Below are 24,233 nucleotides of genomic sequence, written 5' to 3'. Positions count from 1 at the left end.
TACCACACTGTGCTGTTAACCATATGTGCTACTTGTTATAATGTTTATATTGTCATGCAATGAAATACAGTGTTTATGTATTTATGTCTGCTTCTGTGTAGTCCTCATACATGTAGTTTATGTAATTGTTCTGTATTCATACTTCTAGAGATATACAAGTAATTTGTCAGCTCAGAACCCATACATCTCTTCCATTTGTTTCATGTGTTGAGGAGAAGGAAAGTTTTTTATTTTTATTTTATTTTTTATTTTACATTTGTTTACCAGGAAAGTCCAACTGGAACAAGGTCTATTTACAGCGGAGGCCCAGGGAGAAAAGCTCCATAACATAAGAGTACAAATACAACAAATGGCAAAAAAATTTCCATACAGAGGCATATATACAATCAGAGCTCCATGTCTTTATATGACAACAGTACAACACATAATCCACGAATGACAGAAAATTTCTGTACAGTGGCATATATACAATCAAGGAGATTTTTTGTACCTTAGTTTGATTTGAGCAAGCTTGGTATATAGATAGCAAAACTTTGAATTCCCTATTGGTAGTTAAAGCATAAAAATGAAGGAATGGAATCTGGAAAATAATGCTATTCGGGAGATATGTCATAGCGTGAGAAATAGTTTGTAGGATAGTAGTTCCTGATAGGGAATATTTGAGTAGTACAGAATAGCTGAGGTAAGCAGTGAGGAGATGAGGTGTAGCAAGTTAGGAGGAGAGCAGAAAAGATTTTATGTGATACAGGGAGAGAGCCATGATTGCAAGAGGTGTGACTTTAGTGATGTCTTGAAAAGTGAGATGGATGATGCAGAGGAGATACTTTGGGGGAGGTTATTCCATTCCCTAGAAATGGTGTAGGAGAACAGACTTTTCCCTGCAGTGTTACTGGCTTTGGTTATGCAGAGTAGGGTTTTGTTGAATGAGCATATAGGGCGATTTGCAGAATATTCGTTTAGAAGTTGGTTTAGGCCTGGGGTTTTCTGAGGGTTCCTTATTATGTTGAAGGTGAGGACTAATTGGTGATAGCTAATTAGCTGAGGGAGTTTTAACCACTGTAGTTGCTTCAGGGCAAGACTGTGATGACTTCTAAAAGTGGAGTTGTTAGAGAATTTTGCAGTTTTATTGTAACATGATTCTAGTTTGTTTAGGTCTTTTTTCCTGATATGAATTAGGATTGGTGATGCATACATTAGGGAAGACAAGAGGTGGGTTTGGGCTAAGGAGATTCTAGCTTGGTCCAATAGGAACTGTTTTTGTTTGTATAGGGTTCCTAGTTTCTTATGTACCTTTGTGATAGCTTATGAGATATGGACATTAAAGTTTAGATTGTTATCTATTTCAACCTCGAGCAGCTTAGTGTGAGAGGAGGGGGAGATTGTGGTCCCATTTTGGAGGTGATAGTGAAGGTAGGAGGTGTGGATTTGGATTTATTGGGAGTAAAAAGGAGTAATTTGGTCTTGTTGGGGTTTAGAATGAGTTGGATATTGGTAATCCATTGTTCCACAGAGCAGAAGTATTCTTGGGTACGCTTTTGAAGAGTGGTTATGGATGGGGCTGAGCAGATTAGGGTGGAGTCATCTACATACTGTATAAGTGATACATGCAGGGTGGAAGTATGCAGTTTGTTAGTGAAAATGGTGAATAGTAGAGGACCCAGTACTGATCCTTGTGGGAAACCTATAGTAGTTGGTATTAGAGTTGATAGTGTACTTTGCCATTTAACGATTGTTTTCTGTCAGAAAGATAGCTTTTAAACCATAAAGTAGTAGAAGGGGTGAAGGATAAGGTTGATAGAGTGTCTAAGAATAGGTTATGGGAGACCATATCAAATGCTTTTGATGGATCTAGGAATATGGCTGAAACAAATTTGTTGTTGTTTCTTAGATGGTTAATCTGATTGGTAAAGGAAAGTAGAGCAGTGGTTGTGCTATGGTTTGGGTGGAAACCATGCTGTATGGGGGAGAGGAGGTTATGCGAGGATAAGAAGTGCATTACCTGGGTATGAGTACATTTCTCCAGAAGCTTGGAAACGGGGGGGGGTTACTTTTTATCTATCAGTACTTCATCATTCTTTTGTAAACATTTAGCTTTGATGCAATTGTAGTTCCTGAGTGCTGTAACAGAATGTACTGGCTGTATTTGTAGAGCTTTTGCCCAGTGACTTTGAGCCATGAATAATCCTATCAAATCTAAAATGTTATTATGGAATTAACTGCTGTTCACTTTTTTAATATTTTTTACTGAGTTGTCCAACTGGCCATATGAGCTTTTGTTTTTTCGATTGTGAACTTAGGCACTATCATCATGTCACAGCACTGGGTGCATTAGGTACATTTATCTTGCTTAACAGTTATACTTCATTTCAAACAGCAGTATTTTGCACAGAAATATACACTAGAGATGACTGACTGGAGTAGAATGTATAGGTATTTTGATTAAAGTCCATAAAATTAATGAATGTTTCATTAATTAATGTATTAAACCTCTGAGCTGCTTATAAAGCTGACAACTTTTATACAGTAAAGTTCACAGGTGCACCAGTTAGGTGGATTTGTGATAAACTGCTAAATATTTCAAATTACAGATATAGGATAGCTATCAGCACAGATGATTAAGGCTGTTACAGGCTATTTAATGTAGTTCCAGGGTTTGATTCTCTTAGCCTATATTTACATACTGTGTCATGCTAAGTAAGTCACTTAACCAAAATTGCTCTTGAGGTGCTTGAAAAAGGTCCACTTGGGTCACTGCTGTATCCCAGTTAACAAAGAAATAAATATTAAAACATGGGATAGTACAAGAAAAAAAATATCTGAGAATGGTTTTCTTGATTAAAGATGTTAAAGCAGAGCAATAAAAAGAGTGATTTTGCTAGTGGGCTGCATACAAAAGGTACCCATGTGCTACCTGCAATAGAAAGACTGTTGCTCTGTGCATGTGTGCATGTTGTTGAAAGATCTCAGAGCATACTCCATCTAGTCATTACTGGAGGTAATGGATTAAAAAAACACTGACTGGAATGTGGAATTAGTCTACCATGTGTCAAATCCTCCCGTATGGGATTGCATCTGAAGCTCTGCCAGTATAAATACAGCTACATTAACAGCAAAACACAAAAAAAGAGAGAAGAGAAAAAGGGCAGACATAAAAGCAAACTTTCCATATCACATGGGTAAGCACATGTTCATATGGAAAAAAAATGTATTAAAAAGCAGAAAATATACAGGCTATAGTCTGTACATGGGTACATAAACAGGGTATCCGTTTGTACTGCCCATAAGTCAGATTCAAGAATAGCTTTAGGCTGAAGCATCAGTATGTGATAACCTTGTCTCTTTTCTATGATAAGGGACAAACATTTGACAGGCTTCCTATTAAAATATCAGCACTTGAAATGCCAAGTGCTGACAATCCGAAAAAAAAAAAGACCCAAAACTCAAGAGAAGTGCGAATCTCGAAAATCACTGTTCATCATTAAAGTTCTTTTTGCAGGGGATGCAAGCCTCCCCTGCAACTTCCCATGTGGAGGGCAAGCCCCCACACACCCTGACCTTTTACATATATAAAATAACAACTCCAAGATCACCATACTATGGAGAAAGGGTAATATTCCAAGAAATGGCATCTATGTAAGTCTGTTCTTTTGGACATCCAGTCTCCATGTTTCAGACTCCCTCTAGAGGGTCCCAACATTTCAAATAGTTACCCATTTGGCATGTGAAATGGTTGCCCTTTCCCACCAGGTGATAGTTGAATATATCACATTTTTATATGTTTCTTCTAGTGAAAGACACACAGAATCATATCAGGAAGTATGCATGGCAGCAGATATGTTTACTGTCACACCATTGCATGTAGCTACTAGAATGTGCAGAACAAATGTGGGAATTAAACCAGAATAAATTATATTTCCTACCAGAACCAGGTGACTGGCTACCAGTATAATTGTACAATGGGATAGCTGAAAAATAAATGTTAAGAATTATAGTGGCAGGAAATAAGGCTTTCAGGGGTGGGGTACCACAATCTAGTCAGAAATTTGAAAGAAAATAGAGAAAGACATCTGCGGTAATAAGATGACTATATTTACAGGTAATTTGATGACACTTTTCTTTACAGAAGGAGCAATGAACTCTTGCAACATTTATGTAATCAGGATTTGTACGATTGGAAACAGAGAGTAGATAAGAACAAATATGATAAAAAGTAATGAATCTTAAGGAAATTCAAAAAGAAAATATCTACATATCACTGTGGTCTGTGTTAACAGTTATTGACAGAGAAAGCATCCATGATATAAACACATAACATTTACCTTACCCGTTGTTCAAAGTTTCTTTCTCATGTTTAAAACTAGGAGGCCTGTGTGCTTCTTTAGTTGAATTTGTTAATATCAGCATGCGTCCTCTTTCAGCTCTAAAAATCTTTTGTTATCCTGTCAGGTTTTTAAATATTCTTTTACCATCTGAAGCCAAAGCAGTTGGAACTCGTTTCCGTTGGTGGCAGCCAAGACATGACGGGTTGGATCAGAATGACTGGGCTATTGACAATGTGTTGATATCTGGCTCAGCAGACCAAAGGACAGTGATGCTGGATACGTTCAGCAGCACTCCAGTTCCACAGCATGAACGCATTCCTGCTGATGCTGGCCCAGTGGGAAGAATCGCATATGACAAGTTCATAGAGGACAAAGCCACAGGTAAACACCTTTGGTACTGTTAAATAACGATCTTATCCCTAAAGTGAAAGTGCATATTAACACTGTGACAGAGTCTGTTTTTGCTGTTTGCCAAAGCTATTGTGTAAAAAAAAATAACTACTATAAACAGTGAACCATGCAGAACTTCAAGTACCGATTAAATTAGAACTGAAATCATTGTTTGTTTTAAACTAAATAAACAGTAAGGCAAATAAAGCTAATGGGAACATGATATTGTCCTGTCTGTATGTGTTCTGCTATAGTAAGTACTATAGCATCTAGGAAGGTGTCATCATTTTAAGGCCAGTTTTGTTACTCTGAAAGCTCTGATGATCTGGTGATTTAGTTACCAAGGCATATTTATGAGTTTGCCTTGTTAAGAGATCAGGTGTGCATTCAGGCACATGCAGGGTGATGCAATCCAAATGAGAATCGCATTAAAGTGTTGTCTTTCCGTTATGAAATAAATTTGTTTTCTGTACATATTTTTACAGAGGCTAGTTTTGAACACTGCTTTCTTTAAAATATAAGACAATTTTCAGATGAAGCTGATGGATATACTTGTTCAGATGTGATTGTTTACCTTTCTTCTGTTCATTTCTTTAAGAAATATTAAAACATGTATACAAGAAGTGGCTTGAAAATTGTTTAAGTTAAGAGTTCATTAAGTTTCATACAGTGAACCCTGTTTAGCATCATCTCACATATCCTATTAAAGTAAAAAAGATTTAATATCGAGAAAAGTAAATTAATCTCTAGATTTGCTGAATAGGAATTGGGATGACTATTTTATAGGAGTAAATATTATAGTATGCGGACATATTGAAATACCTAAACCTTCATTATGGTTACAGTGATAAAGCATGTTTTTTTTTCGGCATGGGTTCTCATGGCCACAATATGTTATGTTCCAGAGACATCTCAGGATACAATCATATCAGTACAGGTTGGCACTGTCCTCATTGTCATCTGTAATGTACTGAAATGCATCTAATAATTCCTGTACAAAGTGTACTAAAAAATTGGGGCATTGGGTGAAAGCCATCCAATTATGATTGTACACAAGTCAAAAATACAGTTTACTACCAAAATGTTGAAAGACAGAATATTTTTCCATCAAAAGATAAAAATGCAATATCTAAAATTAAAATAAAATTTCACCTAAATGTCGAATGTGTTAAACACTGTAACTGACATTTGACATGCCAGCCTTCCACTTTCGAAAGTCTGTGCGTCCTTTTAAGCTTTTGCAGGAGGGCAAACCCCCCCTGCACCCCCCACACCACCTGCTTATTATATATACTAACACTGAGATTGTACTACAGTGAGGAAAAGGGTAAATTACACAATCCACACTGTACCTCAATCTCCATTCAAAATGTAGATTTTGTATTAGCAAATGTATACCAACTTTTGATAATATAAACTTGATCACTTTCTGTTCGGCATTATGACACCTTAGAAACCACCTATTCGACCAACCTGTATAGGACTGCGTGCCTTTCAGAATTTTGATATTAAACCCAAAAAGACACTTTCAGGAGTCATCTTCTTGATTCTAAGCTTAAGCCAGCTGTTGCACAAGAACTACACCAGTCAGAAACATCTAATGTAAAACTGGAAAAATGACAGAACTTTAGAAAGTATCCCCTGGGAAGGAACCACAGAAGAATGTTTAGCCACTGACTTGCAAATTAGGAAAGGCCCAGTCATGAGCTTGTGCTGTTAGAAGATGTTGCTTTGCATTTTAGAATATTTAAAACCTCTTTTGTGTTGAAGTGGCAAGCTAGTGACAACTTGAGACTGTGTTTTAGAAAACTACAGTACATATCACCCTGTATCATTGTAGCTGGACCATTTTACAAATTTAATTTTGCCTAGTGAGACTAACCTGGTCAACAAAATATAAATAAATAAGATGTAATTGGAGTCTCTAAGTTTAAAATTATTATGGGAATGTGGCCATACTAATAACGGATGCTAACCCTAACCTTGCCCCTAACCACAACCCTGGCTGAGAAGCTGCCTCAAATTAACTGTAGAAGCTGCTTGCCAGTTCTTTGTTGTTATAAGGACATAAAAATAATTATGCCTAATAGTCTATGGTAACAGGTTATCCTTGAAGGGTCCTTCTAAACAAGAGGTCTGCATCAAGTAAAGGTTCAGCTGTGCACTCAATTCCTTCCTAAATAGGAAAATGAAATAAATATTTTTTACTTCTTGAACTTCTCTGTATATTCTTGCCTTTCTATTTTTATCTTAAAGAGTGTTCTAATGAAAATCTACTTTTATGGGCTGTAAAGATTGTCACATGATAAGCTACTAAAGATTGTCACATGATAATAGCCACTGGTATATAACAAACAGTGAAGATTATAGCATCTAGTGCATTTTGATTCTTGCCTGAGGATATTCTTTTATTATGACCTGCTCCAAGAGACTTTCTCAAAGATTTGCTTTTATAGAATCCTCATAAAGTCTTACTTTTCTTATTAGGCAGTTTTTAATATATGTCTTGATTGTCTTAATAATCTTATACTCACTTGGTATAATCCATCCCATGGACTTTGCAAAGCAAGTGCTGACAAGATATCATTTGAGTCCATCTTCGTAATTCATTACTTCTAAGTTAATAAATGCAAAGGGAATGCTTCTGTGAGAGGAAATTATTCAAGTTTTGGGTGCAACCATTCAGCATCTAGAAGTAAAACTATCCCACAGCAATACAAAAGCATTTACATGAATAAGCAGCAAATGATGTGAAAGTGCATCTTCCTTTTGTACCGATTTACACTGTGCTGCTGCATAAACAATCATGTAATGGAGCTCATAATTTGTACTGTATCACTGAGTGTGTATATATGTGAAATTTTATCATGAGTGTTTGAAATGTTAAAATGTTGACACATAAGACCAAGAAAAACATTTCTAAAATTCACATTACCAACAACCCAAATAATCAAACATCCAAAAGATCACAAATGGAGATCAAATTCCTTTTGCCATTTACAAACCATAACCCTGTGTAACTGAAATGGATTTTTCTGTGTGTGGTTAGAGTTAGGGGAAGGGTTAGTAAGCAATACTAAGGTGGTGAAAACTTACTATGCTTGTTAACCCTGACTGTGCCGCTGCCTGTAGCCCTAACTGTTCACCCACCTTAAGTTAAAAAAAAAACCTTATATAACCTTACCACTAGGCAACACAACTCAGACACCACTCCACACACACACACACACACACACACACACACACACACACACACACACACACACACACACACACACACACACACGCGCGCACACACAAAAACACTAAATGAAACCGCTTAGCTATCCCTTACCCTAACCCTAACCCTAACCCACAAGCACACACACATATACAAGACTGTTCCCTTATCTAACCCTTAGCTATCCCTTACCCTAACCATAACCCACAAGTACTCACACATATACAGGACTGTTCCCTTATCTAGCCCTTTCTATAACTCAAACTCACCAACACTTGCACACATTCTCCCACCCTTAATACATACCCACTTACTCTTTTGATATGTATAAGTGTGAATGCACGAGGGTGTGTGTGTATGTATGTATGTATATATATATATATATATATATATATATATATATATATATATATATATATATATATATATATATATATATATATATATATATATATATATATATATATATATATATATGTGTGTGTGTGTGTGTGTGTAGTGTGTGTGTGTGTGGACATATTTAAGTTAGCTGAAAAATCCTTTAGTAGAATGTAAACAATTCCAGCTCAGTTCATCAAAGTGGCGCAAACTAATCCAATATTGCTGGTAGTCAGGTGTAGTAATGTAACGGGAAAGTAGTATGCTTAAGAAGTGCTTCCTAGAAGAGTATATATATATATATATATATATATATATATATATATATATATATATATATGTTTTTTTATCAAATGCCTTTGTTTCAAGTGCCAGAAATATCGATGACAAGAATACCAACTTTCCATATAATGTGTAAGGATTACTTGCTTACAGTTAAATTAGATTATTTAGTAATACTGAAACTTTTAGCTATACCAACATTTTTGGCATTAGGGGTAGGAGTATGTATGTAAGTGTTAGCAGCTTAGGTTTAGAATAAGTGCTAGGCTAGGAGGTAGATGTAGTATATTGTACACATGGCTGGCTATCTTTGGTGTGATTATATGTATGTGTGTGTGTGTGTGTGTGTGTGTGTGTGTGTGTGTGTGTGTGTGTGTGTGTGTGTGTGTGTGTGTGTGTGTGTGTGTGCGCTCACTTTATGCAGTGGCACTGTCAGGGGAAGGGGTTTTTCCCAACTTAATGTGCAAAAATGGGAAAAGGTGAGTTGAGGATGGATGAATGGATGGATGGGTATGTGGATGTAGGGTTGAAGTAAAGCACTCACGAGTAAGGTGGTATAGGAGTGACCCCCTTCTGACAACACTCAGCCTCTAGCTTCCCCCCTAGCATCTGTATTTGCACATCCCTGAATCTCTCAAATGAGCCTCTTCAGATGTCCCAGACATAGCCTGTAGCTGGCAGGCCCCAGACTCCTCAGGAACTGAAGCAAACAGTAACTCTGTACTAGATGTGAGGAGAGATGGTGTTTGGGATCCAGTGGATAGTAGCGTACACGAAGCCTGGGAGCGGTCATACTTGGGATAGCTGGTCAATTACTCTGGCTGTAGATGCAGCTAGTGTAGTGATGTCAGGTCAATGTCACCACCCCTTTATTTAACCTGGCATGTCCTATGAGGCTCCTGGTCTCAGCTAGATGTCACACAGTCATCAAGTTTTCCTTTACCCTCCCCTTGGGATGGGATAGCTGGCCATTGGCCGCTTTATCTTTTTCTTACCTGATCAGCCCTACTAACAGCCCAAATACATTCCTGAATTCAGGTTGACTCTATACCACTGGAGCGGCCTGTTAATTTGCTGTTTGCTGACAGCTGATCTTTTTATGTTTATTTGCTTTGGAACAGTATTATTTTAGCATAGAAAACGTGTTGTCAGTGTACATCTTGAAACATAAAAGTCCTGTAATGAATATTACTAATGTTAGCATGTATTATTCTGTTTGCTGTTTAGCTACTTGACCTGTTTAATATGGTAATATGTCTAACACTAAAATGTTATTGCTTGTTTCCTAATTCTCCCCTAAGTAAATGAACAATGGCTCTTCCACGATGATTGCACTGTTGAAAAATTCTGTGATTCACTTGATGGAGTTATGATGTGTGGTAGTCATGATGGTCGAGAAGTGTATGCTGTGACCCATGATCTGACTCCAACAGAAGGATGGATTATACAGTTCAAGGTAAAATATGGTGTTTTTGTTTGCAAGTTACATTTGTGGGGTACTGTGACCACACATTCCCCTTGCGAATTCAAAAATGTGTATTAGTCTTTTCTTGTTTTGGCAGCCCTTCCGTCAGTCAGTGCTGCATTGTTGTGGCATCATCATTTTCATTTGCTCTGGAGCATATAGACTTTTATATTGTTCACGGCAGAAGTCTGTATTGTTGCTTTAGCCTGCCTTTATGTTGTTCAGCATTGTGTGTAATCATGAATACTGTGCTGCACAGTGATGAATAAACTAATGTGGCACTCTGAAACCAAAGAGCATATGACCTTCTCAGAACAGTGAAGCTACAAGCATGCAGCAGAGCACAACTGTGACCCTAAATGTAGGTGCTACTCTTATCTATGATAGCAGTTCAGGCTATAAGAATAGTACTGAAGATCATGCATGTATAATATTTAACTTGTTTAACTGCTAGTGACAGAAGTTATGTGTACAGGATAATTTCACTTATTGCTGTCCTTTAATGCTGTTATTGGAAGTGACGCATACATGAACAAGCAAAAGTGCCTGTCGGGGTGAGCATTTCAGGGTAATATGAAGTCCAAAGTGGGGCAGTAAAGAACACAGCACGAATAGGCTCTTATAAGCACTCTTTTATTGAGAAAACCAGCAGTAAAAATAGGTAAGCGCTTTCACATCCACAAAATGCTTCCTCAGACCTTAAAATCAGTCTAACATCACTTCCTTTATATACAAATAACTCCACCCTAACTGAAGATAAAAAACATTTCATTAATTAGCAATGCGCTCATAACCAATTAATCATATATAACATATACCATTTAAAATGTATTAAAAAACATTTAGAAAACCTTCATTTAAATCTTCTAGCTGCCAAATGTGGTTTGATAGATGCTCTGTCATTTAAACCAGGTGGTTTATCAGCCTGCAATTCAATGATCCAATGTAATTCTTTTTGCTAAGTTATATTTTTATTGTCTCCTAGATGTGGATTTAAAGCTATAGAGCATATAACCATAAATTGAAATGAATCAGTATTATATTCTATAATGTGCTTTGCCAAAGCACTACTTTCACTGTCTCTATTTTGAATGTCTGTTAAATGTTCTCTAACTCTTTCTCGAAGGGTATGATTAGTCATACCCTCATAATAGGAATTACAGTCTCTGCAGACAGCTAAATAAATCAGATCTTTACTAATACAGCTAGCATTTACTTTAAATTCATATCTAATTTGAGTTATAGAATGTATAAATACATTATGCAAATCTAACACATTGCATACATTACATCTGCCACATGCCTTTAAATAAGGCATAATAACTTCCTTCGTATTAAGTGTATATGAGGTAGAGTGACAAAGTATTTGTCTCATATTTTTCTTATTTTTTTACATATACCAGGGCTTATCACCTACTATTTCTCTAACTTCTGCATATGACCTCAAGATAAACCAATTTTTTTCAATAATGTCTCTAACTTTCCCAAAATCACTAGAATATTGTATCCTTAACGGGAACCTATCTTTGTTGTAACTATTATTCTTGTTTTTATTATTTTTAATAGCAGAAGTGATGGTATTTGTCTCTTTGGCACAGCTATTATTCATTTCCAACATATAAGGTTTTGCTTTAGTTTCTCTCAAATCCATTACTATTTTAAATCCTTCATCTATTTCTTTACATGAGTATTTACATTGTATCAACTCCTGTCTAAACTTATTCTTATCAGTTAAAAACACATCTTCATCCTTATTCAATCTGAAAATCCGTATTCCTTGACCTGTTATTATATTTTTATAGATATGGGAGGGATGCATACTATCACGTGATAAAACATTATTTCTTCAACAGGGTTTCCTATGCATTTGTGTTGAAAAAACACCATGTTTATCTTTGGTTACTGTAATAGCTAAAAAATCAACTTTATTTGACGACACATCGTGCGTAAAGTTTAAAAAGCTAGTACTTTGATTTAAAAACGTAATGAATCCAAGTAATTGCTCTCATGACCCTATCCAAAGCAAAAAAAGATCATCTACAAAATGCTTATATAAAAAAATATATATTTTTTATATTCACTATTTGTGAATATTTCATGTTCTTCCCAGTGTGTGAGTACCAAATTTGCAAAACTATTCGCACATGATGTGACCATAGCAACACCCAATTTTTGTAAATAATATTGACCATTGAGGATAAATACATTATTTTCTAATATAAGCTCTAATAACATACATAATAAATCTATTTGTATAACATCATATGTATTATGCTTGCACAAATATTGTCTAATATCTTCTATACCGTAAGCTTGTAGTATCACGGTAAATAGAGAACAGACATCTAATGTAACTAATAAACTGTCTTTAAGTTCCTGCTGTTGACCCTGTACCATAAGAGACAAATCATATATGAAATGCTTACTGTCCCTTAATACATGTTGAGATTTATTTAAGACAGGTCTTAAAAATTTTTCAACATACACTGATAAAGGGTGAGTCACCCATCCTTGTCCTAAGACAATAGGTCTTAACGGTGGAATTTGTGCATTTTTATGTAATTTGGCTGACCTTGTATCACAGGTATAAGTGGATTCAACACCATGAAATATTCTAACAATTGCTTGGAAATAATATGACTCATATAACAATCATTTAACATCTTAAATATGTGACTGAACATTAAATCAACTTCTGATAATGTTATGATATTATAAACATCAGTGTCATTTAGTAAATCTTTCTGATTATAATAGTCCACATCTACTATCACAATGCCATCTCCCTTATCTGCTGGTCAAATACTTATTGTCGTATCATTTTGTAACTGAGATAGAGCCCTATACTCATTTCTATTCAAATTACGAAATTTTTTTCTAAGAAAAGCATCATAAATTTTATATCATTTTCACAAACTTTACAAAATGTTTCAACAGTGGCATTAGATTCAGGTATAAATGTGCTCGGTTTTTTTAAAGAAATTTATAGAGTTATTAGTCTTAAATAGTGTTTTTAGCATTATATTACAAGCAAAACATTTTATATCAAGCATTAAATCAACATACTGTGCTTCATTTGCAGGTATGAAAGACAATCCGTGCTCAAGCAAAGCTTTTTCATGACACGTTAGTTCTCGTTTAGACAAATTAACTACCAGCATCTTCATGTTCTCCTTTGTTCCACATTCTCTTTATCATTTGACTGGATCCCCGTTTCTGCGAGGGCAGCCTTCGCTTCCTTTCTCGACTTGCTGAACGACCCCGCCTGGGCCAAACCATCAAATGAATCGGTAAAGGGGGAGAGGATGGAACAGAATTATTGGATCTTATTTCTTTCCTTCTCACTTCTGGTTCAGTATATTTATTATTTGCCAAAACATTTGGAGTATTGTGAAAATCAATACTATCTAGAGAAGCAGGTTCATGCTGAATAAGAGTTGTTGAACACAACGCCAATGACTGATTCTGAGTTTCATTAGCCAGCCCTGGGATTGACGGCTAGAGAGGCACGCCCTTCCCAACCTCTACTTGCATATTAACTGCAAGTATAGATGGAAATCCATCAGTTTCAGATATACGATCAATAGCAAAAGTATGCTTCGGCCAAGTGAAGACATTCCCATGATGAAAATCTCTTAAATCACTACCAATCTTCTTTTTCTTTTGGATAATAAGTTGTTGTTCATATGCGCTGACATTATCACAATTTTTATTTACAGCTTTCTCAAAAAACGCATTAGGAACTAATTCATACAGTTTTTGCTGTTTACTTTGTATTTCAACTAACAAAGCATTCTCAGAAGGTTTGTGAAACTCATTCAGTAGTTCCATATACTTATAGCTAGTTTCTAAGTAATTTTTTTGCCATCTTTTTAACAGTTCAAGGTAAGTATCACCTGATGTTGGCATTAAAACTCTCAAACCTCGTAGAACTATACAATGTGATATGGTATATTTCAGGGTAATAACAGATTGTCCACATGTATTGTAAGAATTAGCTCTGCAGATAGAAGGCATCCCGCCCCCAGAAGATCTTTTATTTTTGTGGAGCACCCACCCTTGAGAGCACTACCCCCCATCTCACCTGACTTGTGCATGCTAGCCCTAACACTGCCCCCTGGCCCTAATCTTAATGTAAATTTGCAGTGTGTTTGAGTGTAGAAAGATTAGATTTTGGTTTGTAGGATGGAGGCTGGGAACTTTTAGACTGTGTTCTAGAAAGGCTTTGACACAGATTTTACAGCCTCAGTATAAGTTACAGGCTTAGCAGTGTGTTGTGATTGATGCAATATTGTGGGGGTATGATGCCTATTAATAGCAGCATGATGTGATTGGCTTTTTTCCCACTCTTTTTAAATCAGTTTGTAGAAGCAGTGAACAGTCAGTAAGCATAAGGCATTTATTATGCTAGCTTAGCTCACCTAATATAATCAGACCGGCCATAAATGGGGTGAGTGTTGAGCCATGTTACCAAGGAGTAGTAGACTAGGGCTTGTAGTAGTACTGAGGATTGAAGAGAGACTACTGTAGAAGAATAAAAATAATGAACATGCCAGAGGAGATACCACAGACAGTTTTAATCACATCAGATAAGTGATTTCATTTGTACAATGTCAAGACTTCATCAGATAATTCAACAACCAATAACACCCATCATTAAAATTTCATGCATAAAACATGGGACAATAAGAACCAATTACTAATCCCAAAATGATTCCCGAGAAGTGGTTTCTAAGCTACCAGTGGTTGGTAGTCTTACCCTATATGTTGCAAATTTTAAAAGTAAGATATATAAAGGTGGTTAATAGTTAAAAATCACAGGGTGTGTTAAGTGGTGGAAAGATTTTTAAAGCTTTAACACTCCTTGGAGTGGACTTTCCAAGTTTGAACCTCTACTAGTATATGTTGAGATGAGACTGGGAGGAGTTTCCAAAGTCAGATGTACAGTGAAGGTGGATCATTCAAGAGCCACTGAGTTTAATAACACAACAGGGTTAGGGTGTGTGGGAAAAATAGTTGAACAACAACAGCAGTCACAGATCCATTACATTTCCTAAAAACTAAAACCTTTTCCTGATTTCTGACATTAAATAAGAAATGCTACTTCTCCACAAATCACCTCGATCAATCCTTTTTAGTCAGCAAATGAAAAAAATCCTTGCTAACTCATTATAACCAATAGCTTTTAAAACTCCAAGAAAAACAATTTCAAAATAAAACTAATGTAAAGTAAAACAAATTGCAATTAAAACAGCAGATGAATAGAAACAATGCAAGACTGCAAATCTTAAATTAAGACATCCAAAATAGTCACACAACAGCAGCAGTCACAGCTCAATGGCAGCTCCCAAACATTAAAAAGGTGGGGATTTTATAGGATTTGTACCCAGGGCCTCTAACATCCAAAATCAGAATGACACCCTTAGATCAATACACATCATCCTCATGCCTGTAGAGTTACATGAATAAGTGATTTATGCAGACCAGCTTAATGTACATGTGTTAACTGCCATAATACTACAATATGTTTCTAAATATACACCAGGAAAATTCTTATATGTAGCAACAAGCAGTTGTCCAAAGTATGCTTAAGCTTGGCTCTGTGGCCTAGAGGGACAGAATCACGAATTTGACACAGATGACCCAAATTTGATTAGAAATTCAAGCGTTGGAGAAGCTGAGTGGGGGATGCAAGTGAGGAGCTCCTGTCAGCCCACCTATCCTTGGGGGGGGGGGTAGTCCAGTCTGCTGCAGTGCTGAATCCTGGCGAGGATAGGTGAGTGACATGTGGTAGGTAGACTGGAGATGTGCTTGGTGTCTGTGTCTGCAGAAGTCCTGGAAGGGGCAGTTGCCTCCTAGGGAGGGCATGTATTGGACTGTGCATACCCAGTTGCTAAAGGGGGGACATTCTAGAGCCCTCACATTAGCGAGTATACAGGTCAGCTGCCAAGTTAGGTCATGTCACAAAAAATGTCTGCCAGGATGATGATCTGTTGTAGCTGACTCTTGTCACCAAGAACGAGAGAACAAGTGGGCTTAAATGGCCATGAGAGGGCTGATATTTGGCAGGGCGCATGGAGAATAAACACAACAGTAATAATAAAAAAAAGATAGAATGCTTTAGACATTATCAGTTAAAGGTGTTGGGATATCTATTCGTTAAACAGACTACAGTGTCCTTGGAGTGAATAATGTGTTTTAACGTTGGCACATTATGGCTGTTACACTCCTTGCTAGAGAGTAATTTGCCTCCATAGAAATCATTCCCCTCCCACATCCTTAAGTTGAACAACACAAAATATTTTTTTCTTTGTTTTCATTTGTTTTTTGTCAAATTATAGCTCAGTTCCCTGAAGCATATAGTTTTAGAACTAGATAAGGAGAGTGACTCAGTCATAAAGAGCATGCTTAAATATTATTTTCTTTCAGGTGTATATTTTGCATTTTCATGTGTATTTTGAGCAATATGCTGACATAACTTAAGTTTGTCAAGCCATGAACCACCATCCTGTAAATTAGCTATGTAAAGATGGTCAGATTGACCTAAAAAGTTTTATTGTTATTAACTAACTTTTTTATAAGTGTTATTTCAAGCCATGGGTAGCTGCAAAAGTTGCAGAATTTAATACCATATTTTGACCAGTGAGGTTGCAACATTTCTGAGTACTCCCATTCTGTACTGCTTGTGTATTCATGTCCGAGGGCATGAACCATATGACTAGCATCTTTTTGTATTTCTTAGATTGCTGTTGGCTGTAAAACCTTAGAAAAAGTCACACAAAATCAAGTCCACATACAGTACTCCATCGATTATGGTGTCACTTGGTACTACTTGATTCCTCAGTGCCTTCCTGCTGATCCACAGTGTGGTGGGATCGTTTCACAACCTTCAGTGTTTTTCCCCAGCAAAGGATGGAAAAGAGTGACATATACATTGCCTGAAACTTTGATTGGCAAGTAAGTATCAAAAAATAGTTGCTAAATTATGGTTCTCCCTTAGCATTTCAATTAGGTGTCACTTTGCATTTTTTTAATCTGCACTATCTTCAGATTTTTCTGTGGAGTTAGTAGGTTTTCCTTTTGTGTCACAAAAACCCAGAGGGAGTGGGAATTGCATGAACTGCAGTTTGGAAGCGATGTGTAGCCTGAACTAGGATCACCATCCAATGGATCTTCTTCTTCTTTCGGCTTTTCCCAGTTAGGAGTCGCCACAGCGGATCACCTGTCCGCTCCCGGAACCTTTACAAGCCTAGCCCATAACATTACCCTGGCATCATGCCACCCAACCTTAGTCCCCAGTGCCTCTGTCAAGTAGAGCCACTGGAGTGATCCCCGGGGTGAATTTTCTATTTCCCATCCACTCATCAAGATCTCTCTTGAAGAAGGCCAGTGAGGTGCTCTGCTTGACATGTATGGGAAGTCTATTGCAGAGTATGGGCAGTCTCTGGGTTATGAACCTATCCCTCCAGATTGTTCTGTTGATTGTGCTACTTCAGATAATTCAACAACCAATAACACCCATCATTAAAATTTCATGCATAAAACATGGGACAATAAGAACCAATTACTAATCCCAAAATGATTCCCGAGAAGTGGTTTCTAAGCTACCAGTGGTTGGTAGTCTTACCCTATATGTTGCAGATTTTAAAAGTAAGATATATAAAGGTGGTTAAGTTAAAAATCACAGGGTGTGTTAAGTGGTGGAAAGATTTTTAAAGCTTTAACACTCCTTGGAGTGGACTTTCCAAGTTTGAACCTCTACTAGTATATATTGAGATGAGACTGGGAGGAGTTTCCAAAGTCAGATGTACAGTAAGGGTGGATCATTCAAGAGCAACTGAGTTTAATAACACAACAGGGTTAGGGTGTGTGGGAAAAATAGTTGCACAACAGCAGTCACAGATCCATTACATTTCCTAAAAAATAAAACCTTTTCCTGATTTGCTGACATTAAATAACAAATGCTACTTCTCCCACAAATCACCTTAATCAATCCGTTTTAGTCAGCAAATGAAAAAAAATCCTTGCTAACTCATTATAACCAATAGCTTTTAAAACTCCAAGAAACACAGTTTCAAAATAAAACTAATTTAAAGTAAAACAAATTGCAATAAAAACAGCAGATGAATAGAAACAATGCAAGACTGCAAATCTTAAATTAAGACATCCAAAATAGTCACACAACAGCAGCAGTCACAGCTCAATGGCAGCTCCCAAACATTAAAAAGATGGGGATTTTACGGGATTTGTACCCAGGGCCTCTAACATCCAAAATCAGAGTGACACCCTTAGATCAATACACATCATCCTCATGCCTGTAGAGTTACATGAATAAGTGATTTATGCAGACCAGCTTAATGTACATGTGTTAACTGCCATAATACTACAATATATTTCTAAATATACACCAGGAAAATTCTTATATGTAGCAACAAGCAGTTGTCCAAAGTATGCTTAAGCTTGGCTCTGTGGTCTAGAGGGACAGAACCATGAATTCGACACAGATGACCCAAATTTGATTAGAAATTCAAGTGTTGGAGAAGCTGAGTGGGGGATGCAAGTGTGGAGCTCCTGTCAGCCGACCTATCCTTGGGGGGGGGAGTGGCAGTCCAGTCTGCTGCAGTGCTGAATCCTGGTGAGGATAGGTGAGTGACGTGGTAGGTAGACTGGAGATGTGCTTGGCTTCTGTGTCTGCAGAAGTCCTGGAAGGGGCAGTTGCCTCCTAGGGATGGCATGTATTGGACTGTGCATACCCAGTTGCTAAAAGGGGGGACATTGTAGAGCCCTCACATTAGCGAGTACACAGGTCAGCTGCCAAGTTCAGTCATGTCACAAAAGATGTCTGCCAGGATGATGATCTATTGTAGCTGACTCTTGTCACCAAGAACGAGAGAACAAGTGGGCTTAAATGGCCATGAGAGGGCTGATATTTGGCAGGGCGCATGGAGAATAAACACAACAGTAATAATAAAAAAAAGAATGCTTTAGACATTATCAGTTAAAGGTGTTGGGATACCTGTTCATTGAACAGACTACAGAGTCCCTGGAGTGAATAATGTGTTTTAACGTTGGCACATTATGACTGTTACACTCCTTGCTAGAGAGTAATTTGCCTCCATAGAAATCATTCCTCACCCACACCCTTAAGTTGTTGCATAATTTCTAACAATGCAAAATATTTTTTTTCTTTGTTTTCTTTTGTTTTTTGTCAAATTATAGCTCAGTTCACTGAAGCATATAGTTTTAGAACTAGATAAGGAGAACGACTCAGTCATAAAGAGCATACTTAAATATTATTTTCTTTCAGGTGTATATTTTGCATTTTCATGTGTATTTTGAGCAATATGCTGACATAACTTAAGTTTGTCAAGCCATGAACCACCATCCTGTAAATTAGCTATGTAAAGATGGTCAGATTGACCTAAAAAGTTTTATTGTTTTTAACTAACTTTTTTATAAGTGTTATTTCAAGCCATGGGTAGCTGCAAAAGTTGCAGAATTTAATATCATATTTTGACCAGTGAGGTTGCAACATTTCTGAGTACTCCCATTCTGTACTGCTTGTGTATTCATGTCTGAGGGCATGAACCATATGACTAGCATCTTTTTGTATTTCTTAGATTGCTGTTGGCTGTAAAACATTAGAAAAAGTCACACAAAATCAAGTCCACATACAGTACTCCATCGATTATGGTGTCACTTGGTACTACCTGATTCCTCAGTGCCTTCCTGCTGATCCACAGTGTGGTGGGATCGTTTCACAACCTTCAGTGTTTTTCCCCAGCAAAGGATGGAAAAGAGTGACATATACATTGCCTGAAACTTTGATTGGCAAGTAAGTATCAAAAAATAGTTGCTAAATTATGGTTCTCCCTTAGCATTTCAGTTAGGTGTCACTTTGCATTTTTTTAATCTGCACTATCTTCAGATTTTTCTGTGGAGTTCGTAGGTTTTTCTTTTGTGTCACAAAAACCCAGAGGGAGTGAGTATTGCATGAACTGCAGTTTGGAAGCGATGTGTAGCCTGAACTAGGATCACCATCCAATGGATCTTCTTCTTCTTTCGGTTTTTCCCTTTTAGGGGTCACCACAGCGGATCACCTGCCTGCTCATGATTGGCAGTGGAGTTTTACAGTGTCGAGCTGCCAGCCCAATACTAGAGAGAAAATGCAGACAGGCGAAATAAGCTAGGGAGAAGTAATAGAGTGAATGCATTAAACATGGCAGTTGTTAAACATTAGCAGCAGCAGAACTCATTTTATATCTCATCATCACTGTTTCACATTGAAAGGGTGGCTGTATACTGTTCCACATTATAATGGTGGTTGTATACTGTTCCACACTATAATGGTGGTTGTATACTGTTCCACACTGAAATGGTGGCTGTATACTGTTCCACATTATAATGGTGTTTGCATACTGTTCCACATTGAAAGGGTGGCTATATACTGTTCCACACTATAATGGTGGTAGTATACCGTTCCACACTGAAATGGTGGCTGTATGCTGTTCCACACTGAAATGGTGGCTGTATACTGTTCCACACTATAATGGTGGTTGCATACTGTTCCACACTGAAAGGGTGGCTATATACTGACTTCTCAGACTTTTAAGTTCTTCCCCCTGTAAACCACAGATGTAATCTCTCTTATGTTGTTTATTTTTATGATTGTTTGTTTGATGTTAGAAGGTTTGGAATCCATCCAGACAGCTATTTACAAATTGTTATAGTTTTCCCACCTGCTTATGAGTTTTTGGTATCTGTAAGCTTCAGCACTGAACATTTACTGTTAAGCCTAGACAACTGTTATTAATTAAGAATGTATCCTTCCTCAAGGCTTATTTTGTGGATTATCTTGTACCTTGTCATGGCTGAAAAGGGCCATTGTTTAGCAGCCATATACACAGTTAGCAAAAGAATAAATTAAAAATGTACACAAATGTGGAATAATAGTTTGGGATGGTTTTGTTGGCAGCAGTCATCCCATACAGTAGTATATTGCTTTCCACAAGATTCACAGCATGCACTGACTACTATATGAATACATTAAATACATGTTCTGGTAGCACATTCTGTAAAACGGCAATATGAAGAATGATTGAGAGATATTTGCAAGTTGATGTATATCACAATCCCATACATTCTCACGCTGCAGTTAGCTGGAATATGGCATTATAAATTACTTTGATAGGTCAATAAGTTGCAACTAGCTAATGTGGCTGGTCAAATGTACTTTGTGCTGTCTGTTATATACCACAGTGTGGCTACACTATGTAACTGCTCATATACTAGAGAGCAAGAGTGTAGCCAGGAAGCTGTTAGAATCATTGAGGCTTTATCAAGCCATATGATGTCTATAACCATCTAGAGTAATGTTTTAAAAACCTGTATATAGCTTGCCTACAGTGAGGTTTGCAAATCTAAAAACAATACCTCTATTAGTTTTTCCTGAGCAGCTGAAAATGTTACACACATTAAGTTTGAGGTGGGGTGGGGCAATAGCGCAGGTGACATGACCACTTTTTAAATAGCGGTAGATCTGGAGGGGGGTGTAACAGTAAGCATCTGTGAGTACAAAATTAAATTCTCTGGCTACATTTCTGCTTGAGAGAATATACCATCCCCCAGTAATAATGGTATTATTCCTTCACAGAGGCACACACAAACATACATATGAAAAATTACACACATACTCACTGTCATACATATACTTCTATTACAAACACCCACACAATAGTTATTCCAGAGGATGTAAGTTAGAGGTTTAATTCTAGAAGGTGTTAATATAGCATTCAGGTTAAAGATGTTCATAGGTTCATAGGTGTGCACTAGGCTAATGGCCCTGGAACCTTTACAAGCCTAGCCCATAGGATTACCCTGGCATCATGCCACCCAACCTTAGTCCCCAGTGTATCTGTCAAGTAGAGCCACTGGAGTGATCCCCAGGGTGAATTTTCTATTTCCAATCCACTCATCAAGATTTGTCTTGAAGAAGGCCAGTGAGGTGCTCTGCTTGACATGTATGGGAAGTCTATTGCAGAGCATGGGCAGTCTCTGGGTTATGAACCTGTCCCTCCAGATTGTTCTGTTGATTGTGCTAATGAGGTTGATGTCTCTGGAGTGTGTGATACGGAGGGATTGGGATTTCTTTAGATGTAACATTTCTAACAGGGCTGGGTCAGACATGGCTTTTTAAGTCAAGCAGAGATTGCCTCTTAATAGACGATATGAGACAGAGAAAAGCAGGAGTTTTTTAAGTCTGTCCATGTAGGGCATGTGTTTAAGGCCTAGTATCCTTTTCGTGAGGTACTTTTGTGGCCTTTCCAGCTGTTGCAGGTGTTTAGTGAAGTACATGCCAAATGGGATATTATACTTGATGACTGGTCTAATGAGGGAAGAGTAGAGAGAGATAATGGCCTCTTTCTTCCTGGATGCAAAACCCTTGGTAATGAGATGTGCTACATAGAAGGACTTTCTGACCACAGTGGCAATGTGGTGGTTGAAGGAGAGGTTGCTGTTAACCTGTGTCCCCAGATCTCTTATAATGCCTTCAGAGTTCAGTGGGCTACCATCAATGTGGTAATTAGTGGGAACTGAGTTTTTCCCAAAGGGAATGACAGTGCACTTTTTTACATTAAGCTTAAGGCTATGGTTTCAACACCAGTCGTTGGTCTCAGTGAGGCCTTTCTGTAGGATGTCTACATCACATGGGGAGTTAATAATGGCTCCCAGAATGCAATAGTCGGTGAACTTGGTCAGCCAGAGTCCCTCCGTGTTACACCATCAATTTAAACTGACTCATATCTCACATTGCTATAACTACAAAGGTCTTGGCTTGTCCAAATCTGCTGATGAAGCTGTTTTTTTTCTGTTGTTGGCAGCCCAGTGTGACACCAGAACTTAACATGGGTGGGCAAAGTAGATATGACACCTTATACATGTATTTTAGTTAGACCTTTCTCCATCATTTTTAACTGCCTTCCTATATTGCCATGGCCCAGTCTGAAAAATATTGAAAGCTAAGCATGGTCTTAAAAGTGTGCATTTGTTGCAGTCATCATGACTATAGCCTACAAATATAGAATTGTTACTGTGTGCACTTACCTTGATGTTCTTTTTTATTAAAATCAACAAAATAAGTCTTCTGGATTTGTCTAGAACTTGGTGGACAAAAATTAAAAATCACAATTGTTTTATACTGCTGTGATTATGAAGTTCTTTAAATAAAAACAGAGAAAAAGCAAATATGTCTAATTGTAATCTAACTTTATTTCTTTTACTGCAGCCCTGTCCGTTTCAGGTTCTATCAGATGTATTCTGACATCCACTGGGCTATTGATAACTTTTATATTGGACCCAGCTGTCCAGACAACTGTGGAGGCCATGGAGATTGCCTGAAAGAGCAATGTGTTTGTGATCCCGGGTTTTCAGGCATAAACTGCTACCTCACTCAGCCCCTGAAGGTATTTTAGTCAAAATCTGTTTAATGAGAATAGAAAAGGTTGTTTAGCAAGCTATTATCTGTAGTTTTCCTTGCAAAAAAATGAATTGCATGTTATTCCACTGGCAAACACATTGCTTTCTCACTGACGTTCTAGTTTTAATAGCAGGTTTCAACCTAATTTGCTTTATATTTCTGTTTAATGTTTGCTTCTTCTAAGGTTCTAAATTTTTTTCCCATTTTTGCTTTGTTTTGTGTGTGTGTGTGTGTGTGTGTGTGTGTGTGTGTGTGTGTGTGTGTGTGTGTGTGTGTGTGTGTGTGTGTGTGTGTGTGTGTGTGTGTGTGTGTGTGTGTGTGTGTGTGTGTGTGTGTGTGTGTGTGTGTGTGTGTGTGTATTTGTTTGTAATTTGACCTTAATCACCAGCTGGGGGTTTCCTAGCTGAAGGGTTAAAGTGCTTAAGGGAAGACTCAATACCTATCTTTCCAAAGGCTGTTATTGGACAGCAGCAAATGATGCCAGCAAGGTATGCTAGAGGTTCTAGGCTTGAAACCCAAAGAAGGCTACTATCCTTCCATAACAACAATCAGTGATGTTTGTCTGCAAACCTTTCATACATTTGCCACCAAGTGTTTAACATAAATATTTACTGCTGATAACATTTTAAAGTGTGTTATTTCTTACCTCAGAGCATGGCAAAACAATTGGATTTTTGCTTGCATGTTTAAAATTACTGC

At 37.4% G+C, this 24,233-nt stretch overlaps 1 protein-coding gene across 4 annotated transcripts in view; it reads left to right on the top strand.

Annotated features, from left to right (window-relative positions):
* Positions 1-24,233, top strand: part of RELN (reelin) — a 3,085,913-nt gene that overhangs the window by 2,750,901 nt on the left and 310,779 nt on the right. For 2 of the 4 annotated variants that reach the window (XM_044088524.1, XM_044088523.1), the window contains exons 50-53: positions 4,447-4,703; positions 9,894-10,048; positions 19,678-19,892; positions 23,343-23,520. In XM_044088524.1, the coding sequence (XP_043944459.1) occupies positions 4,447-4,703; positions 9,894-10,048; positions 19,678-19,892; positions 23,343-23,520 (805 nt within the window). Of the gene's footprint in view, positions 1-4,446; positions 4,704-9,893; positions 10,049-16,799; positions 17,015-19,677; positions 19,893-23,342; positions 23,521-24,233 lie in introns of all 4 variants that reach the window. The other 2 variants (XM_044088525.1, XM_044088522.1) reach the window with 1 other exon arrangement.

Source organism: Protopterus annectens, chromosome 11.part0 (genome assembly GCF_019279795.1).
Source record: "Protopterus annectens isolate FY-2018-M chromosome 11.part0, PAN1.0, whole genome shotgun sequence".
NCBI classification, from domain to species: Eukaryota; Metazoa; Chordata; order Ceratodontiformes; family Protopteridae; genus Protopterus; species Protopterus annectens.
This window is presented reverse-complemented; position numbering and strand designations above follow the sequence as displayed.